The sequence below is a fragment of the Trichechus manatus genome, unplaced genomic scaffold, assembly GCF_000243295.1.
Source record: "Trichechus manatus latirostris isolate Lorelei unplaced genomic scaffold, TriManLat1.0 scaffold00119, whole genome shotgun sequence".
In the NCBI taxonomy this organism is placed as follows: Eukaryota; Metazoa; Chordata; class Mammalia; order Sirenia; family Trichechidae; genus Trichechus; species Trichechus manatus.
In genome coordinates, this window is record NW_004444055.1 from 6,183,016 (window position 1) to 6,200,370 (window position 17,355).

General features: G+C 35.8%; 1 protein-coding gene across 1 annotated transcript in view; it reads right to left on the reverse strand.

Moving 5' to 3' along the window:
• LOC101352813 (early endosome antigen 1) overlaps nt 1–17,355 on the reverse strand; it is a 150,187-nt gene that overhangs the window by 27,435 nt on the left and 105,397 nt on the right. The window contains exons 15-18 of the mRNA XM_023738584.1: nt 8,460–8,660; nt 5,016–5,129; nt 2,398–2,553; nt 1,005–1,144 (exon numbers count right to left, since the gene is read on the reverse strand). Coding sequence (XP_023594352.1) covers nt 1,005–1,144; nt 2,398–2,553; nt 5,016–5,129; nt 8,460–8,660 — 611 coding nt within the window. The remainder of the gene's footprint in view (nt 1–1,004; nt 1,145–2,397; nt 2,554–5,015; nt 5,130–8,459; nt 8,661–17,355) is intronic.

Genomic DNA, 17,355 nt, shown 5'->3' on the forward strand with positions numbered 1-17,355 from the left:
GTCTGTCTTTGAAGAAGTTAACAGCCAGAGTGCTCCTTAGAAGTGAGGATAGCAAGACTTGTGTCTCATGTATTTTGGACATGTTATCAGCAGGGGCCAGTCCCTGGAGAAGGACGTCATGCTTGGTAAAGTAGAAGGTCAGTGAAAAAGTTGAAGACCTTCAACGAGATGGACCGACTGCAACTATGGGCTCAAACATAACAACAACTGTGAGGATGGCACAGGACCGAGTAGTGTTTCGTTCTGTCGTACACAGGGTTGCTGTGAGTCGGAACTGACTCGATGGCACCTAACAACAACCACCTCATACTTAATGGTAAAATGTTTAATGTTCCCCCTAATAAGATCAGAAACAATGCAGGATGTCTGCTATCACTATTTGTGTTCAAAATTTTACTGGCGGTTCCAGCCAGCAATAGGTCAAGAAAAACACATAAAGGTTTACAGACTGTAAACGAAGAAGTAAAAGCCAACAACAACAAAAAAAAAAACAGAAAACCAAAACCCACTGTTGTTGAGTCGATTCCGACTCATAGCGACCCTACAGGACAGGCAGAACTGCACCCATACGGTTTCCAAGGCTATAAATGTTTACGGAAACGGACTGCCACATCTTTTTCCTGTGGAGCAGCTGGTGGGTTCGAACCACTGACCTTTCAGTTAGCAGCTGAGCGCTTTAACCACCAGGGCTCCTCCAGGAAGAAGTAAAACTGTCTCTACTTCAGAGATAACATGATATGGGTACCATATGATTGTTGAAAAGAGACTAGATGACCCAAATCTCATAAAACCAAGTTTTTTAAATTTTTTGTAGTGAAGTTTAACCATATTATGATGGCTTTATTTTTCATTCAAATTAACATTAGCAGTTTATAAAATCAACACAATACAAATATTTAATAAATCTTTAAGCATCGTGATACCAAAATTAAAATCTTAAGGAGATTTTAATACTTAGTTTATAATCCTCCCCCTTAATTTATAAGCAAAGTAGGTTAGCTTACATTTCTTTCTCCATTTCAAGTTGTTTATTCAATTCTGTGGCTCTGAGCTCTAAATCTCTGCTCAGCTGTCTTTGCTGCTGTAGATCCTGCAAAGCTTGCTCCTTGCTTGCTTTAACTTCAACAGTATCAGCTTCTAGTTTCTATGGAAGAAATATAGTATATATAGCCATTTTAATGTTAGTAATATCTATCTGTTTCGTTCTGTTGTACATAGGGTCTCTGTAAGTCAGAACTGACTCAACGGTACCTAACAGCAACAACAATATCTATTATTAAATACTATAGCATTTTATTTATACATAAATTGGTGTTGACAATACAAAAATAGCTATAAAATACTTATGTTACAATAAAAAACATTCTGAAACCATTATTGAGTAATGGGGCTATTTATCTTGGAATATTTCAGAGGACTTAAAAAGACTTTATACATGATAGGCAGTCACTAAGTATTTACTTTATAAAAACTAACTCTGAATAAGAGAATAAACTTAAAATAAATATAAAGCATAAAACAAGCAGAAATAAGGGTAAAAGTCATTAACTCAAGTACAAAAATAACAGGTTCACACATGTGCTCACTCAAAATATATTATCCCTTATAGTTAAAAACATTGATGTAATTATACATATCCAAAACTAGAAAGCAATTGTCATGTAGTCCTTATTAATACACATACACACATGCACGCACACGCTTTTTTTAATAGTAACTTGAGAAATTTTTAACTGAAGCAGATAATTAAACTTTATTACCTTTATTCTCTCTACTACCAAACAATAAATTATTTTTAATAAACTTTCAAATGATAGAGGAGTTCCAATTTAAAGGACTCAGGGTTATGTAAATCCTTCTCTGTTATGTCTAATCATAGGTAACCTCTTAATAAATCAACCCATTCACTTAGAGTTGTATAAAAATAAGACATAGTTAGATGGCCTAAATTATTATTTAATTAGAAGCAAAATCCAAAGGTTATAGACATAAAGTTTAGAAAGGAAAAGGTATACCACATCTGAAATATTATGTTGGAATAAGGAGATAAGGAGATGGAAGAAGGAAGAAACAGAAGACACTTCACAACAACAATAACATGGTAAGTTTCCTGAAATTACAGAGTAGTTCCCTGGATGGCTGTCTCTTTGAAATAGTTATACAATACAAGGAAGCAGTATATATGCTGTCATTTGTAAAAGCCACACAATAATGAAGAAATAAAAAGTAAAGATGGAATTCAAAAATAAGACATTAAAAAATTACAACTAATTAAATTTTATACCACAACTACAACCTTTCTTTGTTAATTAAAAATCTTTGATTCTATCTACGTCATCAGTTTTCATTACTATAGCAGTAGACAATTTGGCTAAATTCAATTTCTTTTATACAAACCTTAATTTGACCTTCTAGCTCTTCAGTTTTCTGTTCTAAAGAGAGATGTTTCTCTTTATATTCTTTAAGATGACTTTCCAGCTGACTGCAGTGCTCTTGCCTGTCCTGCAACTTTGTAGTTACCTGATCCAATTGAGTAGTGATCTTATTTAACTCCTATAGAAAAGTACAATTGAAGAAAACTTTGATAAGGTTTACTTTATTGTAGTACTCAAATGTTCAAAGTAAAATTGAAAACTCTGATTTTACTTAAGAAACTATTGAGGGTAAGACCTCAAACAAGTCACATGATGTCTCAGAGGCTGTATTTATGCACTCATATAAAACAAAGGTGAGCCTTCGTGGTGCAATGGTTATGTGCTCGGCTGCTAACCAAAAAGTCAGCAATTCAAACACACCAGCCGTTCCGAGGGAGAAAAGACCTTGCCATCTGCTCCTGTAAAGATTACAACCTAGGAAACGCTATGGGACAGTTGTACTCCGTCCTATAAGGTCACTATGAGTCAGAATCTACTAGACACACACAACAACATAAAATAAAGGACCTGAACTGAAGCCTTGCATAGTTTATATGCGTAACAATTTAATAACTTTTCAATGTTTTTCTAAGAAAAGTTATTTTAGAAGCCAAAATATACAATAGAATATTAAACATGCCAATAGTAAAATGATACTTTTATACTATAATTAAACATTTTCAAAGTTCAGGATACCATTTTAAAAATAACATTTAAAAACTATATTCCAGTGATCTATATAACACCTGATCAATTCATCTGGAATATCCAACAGCACAGAAAGAACAAAATAAAAATTACTAGTGTATCCACAACCCAGATAATCACTGTTAATGTTTTGATAACTCTGCTTCCAGTCTTTTCTGTATGTTAGTTTACGTATTTTTTTCTTTGATCTTTTACAATAAAAACAGGAACTCATTTTACATAGTTTTATTGTAACATCCTTTGATTTTATATAACAAAGCATCATAAAACTTTGGTTTTTTTTATAATGCCATTATACTTGATTGCATAAATTTCCATTTCATGGATATAGTTCATTTTTTAGCCAAATATCCCATTTGAGAGGCAAAGACCGCTACTAAATTTTATGCATTTATTAGCAGAGATGTAAATAGCATCCTTAAAGCTATGAATAGTCCCTTAAGACAAAAACACACAGACTGAACTAAAGAATACAAAAAATTCTAGGTTTTTTAAAATATATTGCCAAATAATTCCCCCACCAAAAGGCTGAACTAATTTATACTACCGTTAGCAATGTATGGAAGTGATTTATTCTTCCACAACCTCTCCAACCATCTCCACCTCTCCAGGGAAAATGTATCCTATTATTGTTTTAATTTGCAACTGATTCTTAATGAACTTGAACATTTCCTAATGTAGTTTTGATCATTTATATTTCTTGTAGGGCTACTTTTCTCTATGTTAAAATGTTTTAAATATCAAGGATATTAAGCCTTCATCAGATATACTTCAGAAAATGTTTTATCCTTTTGCTATTTGCCTTAGAATTTTGTTAATAATGTTTTAACAGATAAATTTTAAATTTTTGTGTGGTTATTTTTATAATTTTTTGTGGTTTCTTACTCTGATCTTGTGCTTAGAAAATACTCTCCAGATGTATTTAACAACATATATAGTGTGATTCCACATGTACTCAAGGAAAATAGGATTGGGGCTAAGGGTAAGCATAGGAAAATGTTTTTTTTAACTTGATATACTTCTATATTGTTAAAAAATTAAAGCAATAACTACTATTACTTCTTGCATAATAAATAAATTTTAAACATTTCTACCTGGTAAAAGGTAAGAAAAATCTACGAACATTTTGACCTTGACCATAAAATACACCAAAAATAAATAAATAAATAAACAAAACTCACTGCCATCAAGTCGATTCCAACTCACAGTGATCCCTATAGGAAAGAGTAGAACTGCCCCACAGGGTTTCCAAGGAGCAGCTGGTGGATTCGAACTGCCAACCTTTTGGTTAATAGCCATAGCTCTTAACCACTGCACTACCAGGACTCCATAAAATAGGAAGCTTCTATTCTATCACAAGTGTTGAGGAAACATCTGTATTCCCTCTAGCCCCCACTGACTTCTACCCCTCAAGAAAGGAGAGTAAGTCTCACATTTGAGGTGGAATACACAGTGCTCTTTTCCTCCTTCCAAGCAGTAAGTACACCTGGGTCACAGTACTAAAAACAGGTGTGGAGGTCTCTCTCTCTCTCTCTGTTTCCAAATCATTGGCACTTGATAGGATGAGGCAACAATTAGGAGTAAATGTATCAGTTCCACATCATGGTCTAAGCTACTGAAGAAATACAGTATTAGGAAGCCCAACCACAATTGCTTCTTTAAGTCAAGCACACCAGTTGAGCTTTATCAAAATCAAAACTGATATTGTGAATCTGTGTCTGCCTGACTCCTGCATCTGTTACTCAATTAGCTCTCAACTAAAGGAGGAATTAAGGGGCATAAGCAAGGCTATCACAAGATTCTGTAAAACTGGGTATCATTTTAACACGTTTGCAATTAATTTATCTACTAAAGCACTAGGTTATGGTATGAAATTGCATCAGGTTTCCCTACCTGCTGTTTATCTTGTAATGCATTTTGTGCTGTATCCAAATGATTCTGAAGGTCTGCTCTTTGAGCAGTTTTCGCTGCTTCTGCTGATAGTAATAATTCAGTTTTGGCTTTAATCTGTAACAAAATATACAAGTTATTTAATTTGTATTTAGTTCTTAATTTCCCCTTGCTTGAATACGTACTGCTTTTATTATTAAATTATTTAAAAAATTAGGTCCTTTGGTGAAATTCATAAAGATTTAGACAATGAAAAAATATGTATGTGAAAATCCCCAAAACAGGAATATGAGTAGGGAAGAAAACTCTTAATGTTTGGATAAATGATGAAAAGATGTTCCTACATGGCACCAAAACAGTACCATTTTGCTAAGAAAAAGAAGGTATACTTTTTTATTGAAAAGGGCCACTGTATTTTTCAGAAGTGGACATCTGAAGTTTGCCTACTATTATAATAAATTAAATAGCTATGCCAAAGGAAATGATGGCTCCAAAGATAATCAAGACTTCCAGAAATCCAAAATTCAAAATAACCAGACTATGGCAAATTGAAACTGGAAACACTGCGTGAAATTCAGTATCCCCTGATAAATTTTCACTTAAAAAGTTTTTACTTTTGATGTGCATAAAAAGTCAAGAAATGATACATAAAAAATTCAAGGCTTTCAACAATAAGCTTCAAATAAAATCAAACAAGCAAAAACATCTGTCTTGCTATCAAAAGTAACACTTTTAAAAACTTTGAATAACTTTAGTACAACTCACTTCAAAAAAGCAAAAAAGTAGAAAAATGATAAACACTATTTGCAATTAAAGTACCGAGAAAATGGGAAAAGGAGGACACTCCTCCAGCTGGTTGAAGAGAGGATTGATGAAGGTAAGAAATGTAAGATTTATACTGCATGGGTAATTTTAAGCAGAAATGAAAAAAATTCAAAGAACCCTTTCTCAAGAACTACTTACATTTTCACAGAAACAATGGTCGTATCAAGGTATACGCATCTACACTGAATTAAAACTAAAAACTAAAGATATCTATACTTTAAATGATATGTAGTACATTATACTAAATGATAAATGTATAGCATAGACTATGAAGAATATATAGTCTTCATTTACATATGACATTTTACCTACTGGAGGAATAAAAAATTAAGGAAATATTTAAGAGTATGATAACTGCTCATCATCTTTTAATACAGGTATGCTTCAATTAATGGGATACATCTTCCAAAATCATGTTACGCATAAAGAAAATTTGAGGGGAATTAAGTAATAGTTCCACTGGTTTATCTTATCTTGGAAATGCTTCTCATGGAGGATTAAAAAATGTAGCTGTCCATGAAACGAGCCCCTTTGTTGATCCTTTCTGTGCAATAAATTCAGACTTGACTAAGAAGTACCAATTGCCAAAAAGGCATTGTTACAACTTCTACATTAAATCCCTTAAAATAGTAAGAGCCTGAAGAGCCCTCTCATGATGTAGTGACATATATGTATGTAATTTACCTTGATGCTGTCATGATCATGCATACTAGGAAATAACTTGGAAGTATGGATTAAAAGGTACACAGGACTGAAAACTAGAAAACAGTTTAAAATCACATCTGTGTACTTAAAGGCACACTCCATCAAAAATGTTACTTTATCTGCCTTTCTTTAGCACATTTAAAGGAAAGTCACAGCCAATACCCTTTGGCCAAATATTTCTGGTTGACATTCTCTTATTAATACTATCACTAAAAGCACTAGAAGTTATCAGATTCCCAATCCTTGGAAGAAAAGTAACGCCATACATCCTACTTTATGAACTAACACTAGTTCATAAAGAAGTTAAAGCACTTTAGAGAAAAGTCTCAAAAACTGAGAAATACCTATAGGTACCATTTTTTAAGAACTAAAAGCGAAGAGCAGTTTATTGCTAAGGTAGTAAAGACAGCAATGATAGTAAGAAAAACTGGCTGATATGATAACTAGTTCTCAGGTTCTCAGATAAACAGCAGTGGCAGTATTTTGTAAAGGGAAGGATCTTGCAATGCAAAAAAGAATCAAAGACTACCTTAATCTACTCATTCATACATTTTCCCTCCCCCTACTCCTTCTCTCCAGTCCTCCCTCCCTCCATCACTTTTCTCTCTCTGTCTTAATTTTGGCATCCACATATTGGACTATCATATAACTCATCAAATAAACTATTATACTGGAAAAAAAAGTGGACTCTTTATCCAAGTTCTAATAAATACATGTTATAATATTTTATTATTATATTTCTTACTTCTAATGGAATAATTATCCTAAAATAAAGAAAATTAAGGCTTAGAAATATTATATACCCCAACACTACTGGCACGAATCAAAAAAACAGAAGATACCAAAAGTTAGAGAGGCTGCGGGGAGCTTGGAAATCTTACGCACTTCTGGTGGGAATGTGAAATGGTACAACCATTTTGGAAATCGATATGGTGCTTCCTTAAAAAGCTAGAAATAGAAAGACCACACGATCCAGCAATCCCACTCCTAGGAATATATCCTGGAGAAATAAGAGCTGTCACATGAATGGACATATGCATACCCATGTTCACTGCAGCATCATTCACAATAGCAAAAAGACAGAAACAACCTAAGAGTCGATCAACAGATGAATGGGTAAACAAACTATGGTACATATACACAATGGAATACTATGCAATAATAAAGAATAATGATGAATCAGCAAAACATCTCACAATATGGATGAATCTGGAGGGCATTATGCTGACTGAAATAAGTCAATCACAAAAGGACAAATACTGTATGAGATCACTACTATAAAAACTCATGAAAAGGTTTACAAACAGAAAGAAACAATCTTTGATGGTTACTAGGAGGGTAGGGGTTGGAACAGAAAAATACTAAAAAAAAAAACAAAGAAATATTATATAACTTTTTCTCTGCTATAGTACAGAATAAGAAACCAATGATGAGAATAGAAAAAGAAATATGTCTTAATTCCCACTCCCTGATTAGCTCATTGAGCAAGACTGCTACATTGGCCTCTGAAAGAATATACATATATAATGGTACTATATAAAGATTTCTTTTAAATCAAATCTTCAAAGTAAGATTAAAAAGTAAAAGTTAAAAAATATTTGACGTGGAAATCTAACGGTATAACAGTAAACTAATTTAAGCTTCAAAAACAGTAACAAGAACTTGATCAAAACAAAGAAAAGCAAAGATCCAACAGATTCAGGAGGCATAATTTGCCAGAAGAGAAAAAAAAGAGGCAAACAGGAAAGCTCAATAAACTGTCTAGATATCATCTTCATCTAATTCCCACACTCAATTTGTTAATATTAACTGGTAAGGCAAAAGAAAAAACAGTATCATAATTTAAAACACTTCATGGTCTAAAAATGATGCGTTATTCATACAAACTCATTTGAAATAACATAATTTTAACATTACCTGTATGTCAAGCTGGGAGACCTTCTCCTTACTTTCATTTAATTGACTATTCAACTCATTGACACTGGTTTCTAAGGAAAGGACACGGTCTTGTGCAGCTCTAAGATGGGCCTTCTGCTCCTGCACCTGATCATGCAAATTTTCCTGGGCTTGTTTATGGCTTTCTGACTGATTCTTCAGCTTCTCTGTTAGTTGAGTTACCTATCATACAAGCAAGACACTAAGTAGGAAGTTTACAAATGATATAACAAGAACTAAAAAGCCCAAATTTAAGCACCATGAGTATATTAAACTGCTCTAAGATAGCACAGATCAATTTTTTTTCAAATAAAATTGTTCACATCTTTCCAAAAATAAGTATATTATCTCAAAATCATAAGAAATAACATGAAACACAAAGATTTTTGTATTTGCTAAAATCAACCTTATTGAGCTATATTTCTATGAAATAAAATGCATCCAATTTAACTGCACACCTTGAAGAGATCTGATGAATGTATATACTCATTTAACCACCAAAACCAAACAAAACCCATTGCTGCTGAGTTGATTTTGACTCATAGTGACCCTAGAGGACAGAGGAGAACTGCCCCATAGGGTTTCCAAGGAGCAGCTGGCGGATTCAAATTGCTGACCGTTTGGTTAGCAGCCAAGATCTTAACCACTGCAGCACCAAGGCTCCCATTTAACTACCACCAGAATAAAAATACAGAATATTTCCATTATCCCAAAGAGTTTCCTCAGAGCCCTTTGCAGTCAGTACCTCCCACCCATCTCCAGCCGAAGGCAAGCACGATCTGACTGAACAATAAGAGTTCCTTATATATTCTGGATATTTCTGAATTATCAAATATACGTGTTGCAAATATTTTCTCCCAGTCTGTGTCTTGTCTTTTATTTTTTTATAATAGTATCTTTTGAGGAACATGTATTTTTAATTTAGACAAAATCCAATTCATCATTTCTGTTTCCCTTTATAATTAGGGCTTTCTCTTTTGAAGAGCATATATTCTTAAATTAGATGAAATCCAATTCATCATTTCTGTTCTCCTTTATGATTAGAGCTTTTTGTGTACCACCTAAGAAATCAGTCTACCCCAAGGCCACAAAGATTTTCTCTTTTTTTTTTCCCCCCTGAGAACTTTATAGTTTTAACTTCTTTGTTTAGGTTTATTATCCATTTTGAGTTAATTTTTTTTGTGTATTGTGTGAGGGGGGTCAAAGTTCATTTATTTCCATATAGATATTCAGTTGTTCTAGCACCATTTGTTAAAAAGACTATCCTTTACAATTAAGTTACCTTGGCATCTTTTCAAAAGTATTGACTATATGTGTGTGTGTCTATTCTGTTTCAGGGATCTAACATCCATCCATATACAACCACTACTCGATCTTGATTACTGTAGCTTTACATAAAGTCCAAAAATAGGTAACAGAAATACTCCAATCTCATTATTTTTCAAAACTTATTTGGCTATTTCAAATCCTTTGTTACCATATAATTTTTAAAACTAGCTTGTCAATCTCTACACAAAAACCTGCTATATTTTGATTCATATGGCTATGAATTTCTAGAGTACTCTGGGGAAAAATACCACTTTAACAATACTGAGTCTTCTAATCCATGGACACGATATGTTTCCTTAGAACTTCTCTAATTTTTCTCAGCACAGTTTTGGTATAAAGTTCTTCTACATCTTGCATCAAATTGATTCCTAAGTGTATTATGTTTTCTGATGTTATTGTAAATGGTATTTTTATTTCATTTTCCAATTATTTCCTAATATAAATACACTTATTTTTTGTATATTTTTATCCTACAGCCTTGCTAAATTCAAATTAATTCTAAAGGATTTTTCTGTAGATTCCTTAGGAGTTTGTATGTAAACAATCTCGTCATCTGGTGACGCAAAGGTCATTTTACTTCTTATTTTTTTATACGTGTTACGTCTTCTTCTTGGCTTGCTTTTAAGAGTTTTCTCTTTATCACTGATGTTTTGCAATTTTACAATGATGTGTTTTTATGGGGTTTTCTTTGGTGTATCTTGCTTGGAGTTGATTCAGCTTCTTGGATCTGTGGATTTTTTTTTGTTGCTGTTGTTGAGAATATACCCAGAAACACACTAACTCAACCATTTATACATGTACAATTCAGTGACACTGATTACATTCTTCAATTTGTGCAGCCATTCTCATCCTCCTTTTCTGAGTTGTTCCTCCCCCTTTAAGATAAACTCACTGCCCCCTAAGGTTTCTATCTAATCTTTAGAGGTGCTATTATCAATTTGATCCCATACAGATAGTTCTTAAAAGAACATAAAGCTCAAGGCAGACATTTTTTACTAGTTGAGCTAAACTATTATTTGGTTTTAAAAAGACTTCAGGGGATATTTTTGGTTTAATTTTTAAAGATTATCTCAGGGCAACAGTTTCAGGGTTTCATCCAGCTCCATGGCTTCAGAAAGCCTGGTGTCCATGAGAATTTGAAATTCTTCTATAGAATCTTTGATCAAAATGTTCAGTAATGGTAGCTGATCACCATCCAGTCCTTCTGGTCTCCAGGCAAAGCTGGCAGTTGTTCATGGAGGCAGTTAGCCACACATTCCATACATTCCTCCTATTTCTGACTCTCCTTCTTACTCTGTTGCTCCAGGCAAATAGAAACCAACTGTCATGCCTGGGATGGCCACTTGCAAGCTTTAAGACCCCAGGCACTGTGCAACGAACTACAGGATAGAACTAGTAGAACAGAAGAACTGAACACATTATCAGGCCAATTAACTGGCATGTCCCATTAAACCATGGCCCTAAACCTCTAAACCAAGGAATCAAATCCCATGAGGAGTTTGGTTGTACATAAGCAGTCTTAGCAGTGTACTCTTTGTTGTTGTTGTAAATATATCTACCACATAACTTTTGCCAGTTCAACTTTTGACAGGTGTAGAACAGGTGTATTGTAATTGACAGTAATTACAATAACTGGCTGTGCAACCCTACCTTTATCAATGCAATTTTTCCGTCACCTTTAATCCGACCTTCCACACCGGGTAATCACTAATAAACTTTGTTGTCTATACATTTGTCTTTTTATATAAGTGAGGTCATACAATATTTGTCCTTTTGTGACTGACTTATTTCACTCAGTATAATGTCTTCCAGCTCCATACATATTGTAGCATGTATCTCCTGCTGGCTGAGTAGTATTCCACTGTACGTATGTACCACATTTTGTTTATCCATTCATCTGTTGCTGGGCATTTACGCTGTTTCCACCTTTTGGCTATTGTGAACAGTGCTGCAGAGAACACTGATGTACACGTATCTGTTTGAGTCTCACTTTCAATTGTTTTGAGTATATACCTAGGAGTGGAATTGCTGGGTCATATGGCAGTTCTATTTTTAGTTTTTTGAGGAACTGCTACAATGTTTTCCACCATTTTGTATTCCCAGCAGCAATGGATAAGGGTTACAATTTCCCCACATCCTTGACAACATTTGTTATTTATTTATTTATTTTCTCTTAGCCATACTAGTGGGAATGAAACGGTATCTCATTGTGATTTTGATTTGCATCTCTGATGGCTAATGATGTTAAGCACCTTTTCATGTATTTGGTGGCCATTTGAACATCCTCTTTGGTGAGAAGTCCATTCAAGTCCTGTGTCCATTTTGTGATGGAGTTATTTATCTTTTTGTTAAGTTGTCAAACTTTTATATATATTTTGGTTATTAGATTTTTATTGGATATATGGTTTCCAAAGATATTCTCCAAATCGGTAGCTTGCCTTTTCACTTTTTCACTTTTTTGGCAAAGTCTTTCGATGAATAAAATTTTTAAATTTTTATAAGGTCCCATTTATTTATTTTGTCCTTTGCTGTTGGGCTTTTGTTACTATATTAAATAATCCATTGTTAAAAGCTAGGCCTGACAGTGTTGCCCACCCTGCATTTTCTTCTAAGAATTTTATGGTTTTAGTTTGCACATTTAGGTCCTTAATCCACTTTCACTTTGTTTTTGTGTATGGTGTGAGGCATGGATCCTATTTCATTTGTATGCATGTGGTGGATTTATATTTTTAATCAAATTTTACAGTTTTTCAGCTATTAGTCCTACAAATATTTTCTTACTTCCCTCTTTTGTCACTCTACTTATATATCCACTAGACTACATGATATTGTCCCATGGTCACTGAAGCACTGTTCATTTTCTTTTTTCAGCTTTCTTCTCCCTGTGCTTCATTTTAGACCGTTTCAATTGCCTTGCATCATGTTTTTTTTTTCCCCCTTACGTAATCTGCTGTTGGTGACCTGGAGGCACACTGGTTAAGTGCTCGGCTGCTAATCTAAAGATCGGCAGTTTAAATTCACCAGCCACGGCATGGAAACCCTATGGGGCATATCTTAGTCATCTAGTGCTGCTATAACAGAAATACCACAAGTGGATGGCTTAACAAAGAGAAATTTATTTCTTCACAGTAAAGTAAGCTAAAAGTCCAAATTCAGGGCATCAGCTCCAGGGGAAGGCTGGCCTTCTCATCAATGTTCCCTCGGACTAGGAGCTTTTCTGTGCAGGAACTCTGGGTCCAAAGGATGTGCTCGCTCTGCTCCTGGCACTGCTTTCTTGGTGGTATGAGATCCCCATTTCTCCGTTCAGTTCTCTCTTTTACATCTCAAGAGACTGCCTCAGGACACAATCCAATCTTGTAGACTGAGTCCTGCCTTACTAACACAACTGCCACCCGTCCTCCCTCATTAACATCATAGAGGCAGAATTTACAACATATAGGAAAATCACACAAAAGAGGGAATCACAGCCCAGCCAAATTAACACACACATTTTTGGGAGGACATAATTCAATCCATGACAGGGTAGTTCTACCCTGTCCTTTAGGGTTGCTATGAGTCAGAATCAACTGGATGGCAATGGTTAACAGTTAATCTGTTAAGCCTATCCAGTGAAATTTTCATCTCAGGTACTTTTACTTTTTATCTCTAAAAGTTCCATTGACTCCTTTTTATGGTTTCCATTTCTACCTTCCATTATGCATATATTTTCCTTTATATCTATAAACATATTAATAAGAGATGTTTTAAAGTAGTTGTCTGATGATTCCATCATCTCTCATTTCAGGATCTGTTTCTACTGAATGATTTTTCTCCTAGTTTTGGCTCACATCTTTTCTGCTTCGTCACGTCTAGTAAATTTTGCTGTTTAGTGTAGTGAGTTTGGGATTTTGTAGTCCTCTTTTAAACAATGTTGAGTTTTTTCCAGCAGGCAGTTAATATGCCTTCTGAAGCTTGTTTTTAAGCTTTGTTACATCAGGTGTATATTACCTTTTACTTTAGGGCCAGTTTAGTTTTACTCTGAGAAAGTTACATTAATGGAGTCTCCACTTAATGCCCCAACTGATCAACCAAGTTTTCCCACTCTGAATGACTGGAACTTGATTCTAAGGTGTGTCTATTGTAGACAGCATATTGATGGATCTTGTTTTTTTTATTCGTTCTGCCACTCTCAGTCTCTTTATGGGTGCATTTAGGCCATTTACATTCAGTGTAAATATTGACAGGTGTGAATTTATTTCTGTCATTTTGTAGTGCTTTTTTTTTTGTGGTGCTGACATTTTCTTCATTCCTCTTACTCTCCTGTGCTGAATTCCTTTTGTTTGCGGATGTTTTTTCTTTTCTTTTGTTTTTGCAGATTTTGTTTTTACTGAGACTTTGTGTTTTTCTTCTTTATTGTAATGAATAGGTTTGTTAACTTTCTTTGTGGTTACCTTGAAATTTACCTGTATATCCTCCTAGGTTTGAACTCTTATTACGTGTTATCCCACTGCCTTCCTCTCTATTAGAAAATTTTATACCTATACCATTTATTCCCTCTTTTACTGTTCTGACATTATTGTCATTTACAGATTAACCTCTCTGGTTCCCTATTGTAAATATTTTGTTTTTGAATAGTCCTTGAGAGTTCATTTCCTAGGTTGGTATCTGGCATCCTAAATTCAGGCTGTAGTTTGATCTTGTTTGTTCTCAAGCCAAAGAACTCTCTTTAATAATTCTTGTAAGTTTGGCTTGGTTTTTACATATTCCCTTAATTTCTGTTTATCCAGAAATGTCCGAATTTCACCATCATATCTGAATGTGCATTTTGCAGGATATATTATTCTTGGTTGTCAATTTTTTCTTTCAAGGCTTTATATATGTCATCCCACTGCCTTCCTGCCTGCATGATTTCTGCCGAATAATCCGAGCTTAGTCTTATTATTTCTCCTTTGTATGTAACTTTTTGTTTTTCTCAAGTTGCTCTCAGGATTCTTTCTTTGTCTTTGGTTTTAGCGAGTGTGATTATGATATGCCTTGGTGATTTTCTTTTGGGGTCTATCTTACATGCGGTTTGTTGAGCCTATTGGATGGTCAGCTTTTCCTCTTTCATGGTATTAGGGAAGTTTTCTGTCAGCAATTCTTCAATGATCCTCTCTGTGTTTTCCATTTTCTCCTCCTGTTTTGTAACTTCAGTAAATCAAAAGTTTTTGCTTTTGATTGTATCTCACATAATTCTCAGGGTTTCTTCATTTTTCTTGTTTTTTTTTTTCTGATTTTTTCTCAAAATGGTATCCAAGTATTTGTCTTCAATTTCGTTGACCATATGTTCCATTGTTTCAAAACTGCTCCTCAGACCTTCTATGACACTGCCCATTTCTGAAATCTTGTTATTTATCTTTTGGATTTCTAATTGTTTTTTTATAATTTCTAGTTGTGAATTTATTCTGACATTTTGTTCCTGTATTACTTTCCTGAATTCTTCCATTGATTTGTCTGTATTTTCCATGAATTTGTCTGCCTTTCCCATGAACATCTATTTTTTCCTCATGTTTGTCTGCTTTTCATTTGAACTCTTGGATAGCTCTGAGTTTTACAGATTTGAATTCCCTATCAGGTAGTTGCAGTGTCTCTTCTTCTACTGGAAAGTCATCTGGTGTTTTATTTTGGATGCCTACTGGAACCATCATGTCCTGTTTTTTGTATGTTTTGATACTGTCTGCTGTCTTGGGGACATTCAGTAGTTATTTTCTTCATTTACTGACTGTAGATTTGTTTGTTTCATCCTGCTTTTTTGTTTTATTTTATATGGTTATCTCTGAGCAGGCAAGCTGTGCGTTCTTTGTTGTTTGCTCGCCTGTGGGCACAATACTTTTCACCTCCTTGTCTAATGGGTAGGGCTAGTCGCTCAGCTACAGTGCAGCAGAACAGGTCCAGCTAAAGGGGAGGGGCTGGCGTGGGTTGTTTGTAGCACATACTGGAGCTGACAGGGCGTGCCAGGGGTCAGTGCCGGGCAGGTTCCAGTATGCTGTGCCTGTGCTGCCTGGAGGTGCAATGTTCAGCACACGGTGGAGGTAGGAAGGAGGGAAGGGGAGGTTGTGATGTAGGCAGCGAAGAGGGGTATGAGAAAGAGGAGAGAGATGAGAGAGAAACAGGAGCCAAAAAAAAAAAAAAGTGCTGAGTGAGACTGCCATTGGAGTGGAGAGACAAAAAACCAAGAAGTGAAGAAAAACAAAAAGGAAGAAAGAAGAGGAAAATAAATAAATAAATAAAAAATTTTAAAACAAATGTCCCCAGGGATCCCACCAGCAACCGGGGAAGAGACTCCCAGGCCTCGAGGCACAGCCCGTCTAGGAGGGGCAGAGATGGCACACAGCACTAGGTAGTCAGGAGACAGGAAAAGAAGTAAAGTAGAGAGAGATGAGACACTGAGCAATGAAGAAAAACAAAAGGGAAAAAAGAAAAAGAACAAAGAAAAACTAAAAGGCCCCCAGAGATCCCACCAGCGCAGCTGCGCACACCAGGGAAGTGGCTTCCAAGCCGCACAATGCAGCCTGGCTAGAAGAGGCAGAGATGGCACACAGTGCCAGGTATTCAGGAGACAGGAAAAGAAGGTGAGTAGAGATGAGAAACTGATAAATGGAATAAAAACAGACAGGAAAAAAGAAAGAAAGAAAGAAATGCCCCCAGGGATCCCACTGGCATGGCTGCACCAACCGAGGAAGTGGCTGCCAAGCTGAGCAGTACAGCCTGGCTAGAAGGGGTGGAGACGGCATACAGCACCAGGTATTCAGGAGACGTGAAAAGAAGATAAGTAGAGAGAGACGAGAAACTGAGAAATGAAGAAAAAGAAAAAAGAAAGATGCCTCCAGGGATCCCACTGACATGGCTGTGCAGACCAGGAAATGGCTCCCAAGCCACACAGTACAGCCGGGCTAGAAGGGATGGAGATGGCACACAGCACCAGCTATTCAGGAGACAGGAGAGGGAGGAGGTGAGAGGCAGGGAAGAAACCAAAAGAAGCCGAAAAAAGGCAACATCAGCAACAAAGAAATGGCACTGAAGGAGCAGGCTGGTGTGGACGGGGCAAATCCACGCAGCATGGAGCCAGCGCCTACTGGCCGCGGTTGCTCGGTCCCATAGGAAGCGGCAGAAGCCTAGCAGGGAAAGAAGGGTGGGGGATGGGAAAGCATGTATCACTGGTTACCGGGTGCTCTGTCTCCTGCTGGGAGCTCCATAAGCTGCTTTCCCGTACTCCTTGTCCACCGATCTCCGACAGGAGTCCAAGATGGCGAATCCGTGCTGCATTAGCTGACAAGAGACCTCTGCTCATATCTCTCCTCACTCTCTGTTCTCTTTCAGTTTCTTACTCCATTCAGTGCTTCACTAAGTTCTTTATCTCTTCATATGACGCTTATGGTTCCAAGACTGATGTTTGTCTCTGTTTTACTTAGTTTTTTGGGTCTTTGCTGTGGAGGGACGGTGTGGTGCTTCTGTCTATCGTGCCATTTTGGCTCCTCCCCACTGAATGACTGGAATTTGAATATCTCCCAGCCCAGTGTGAGCTCTAAAA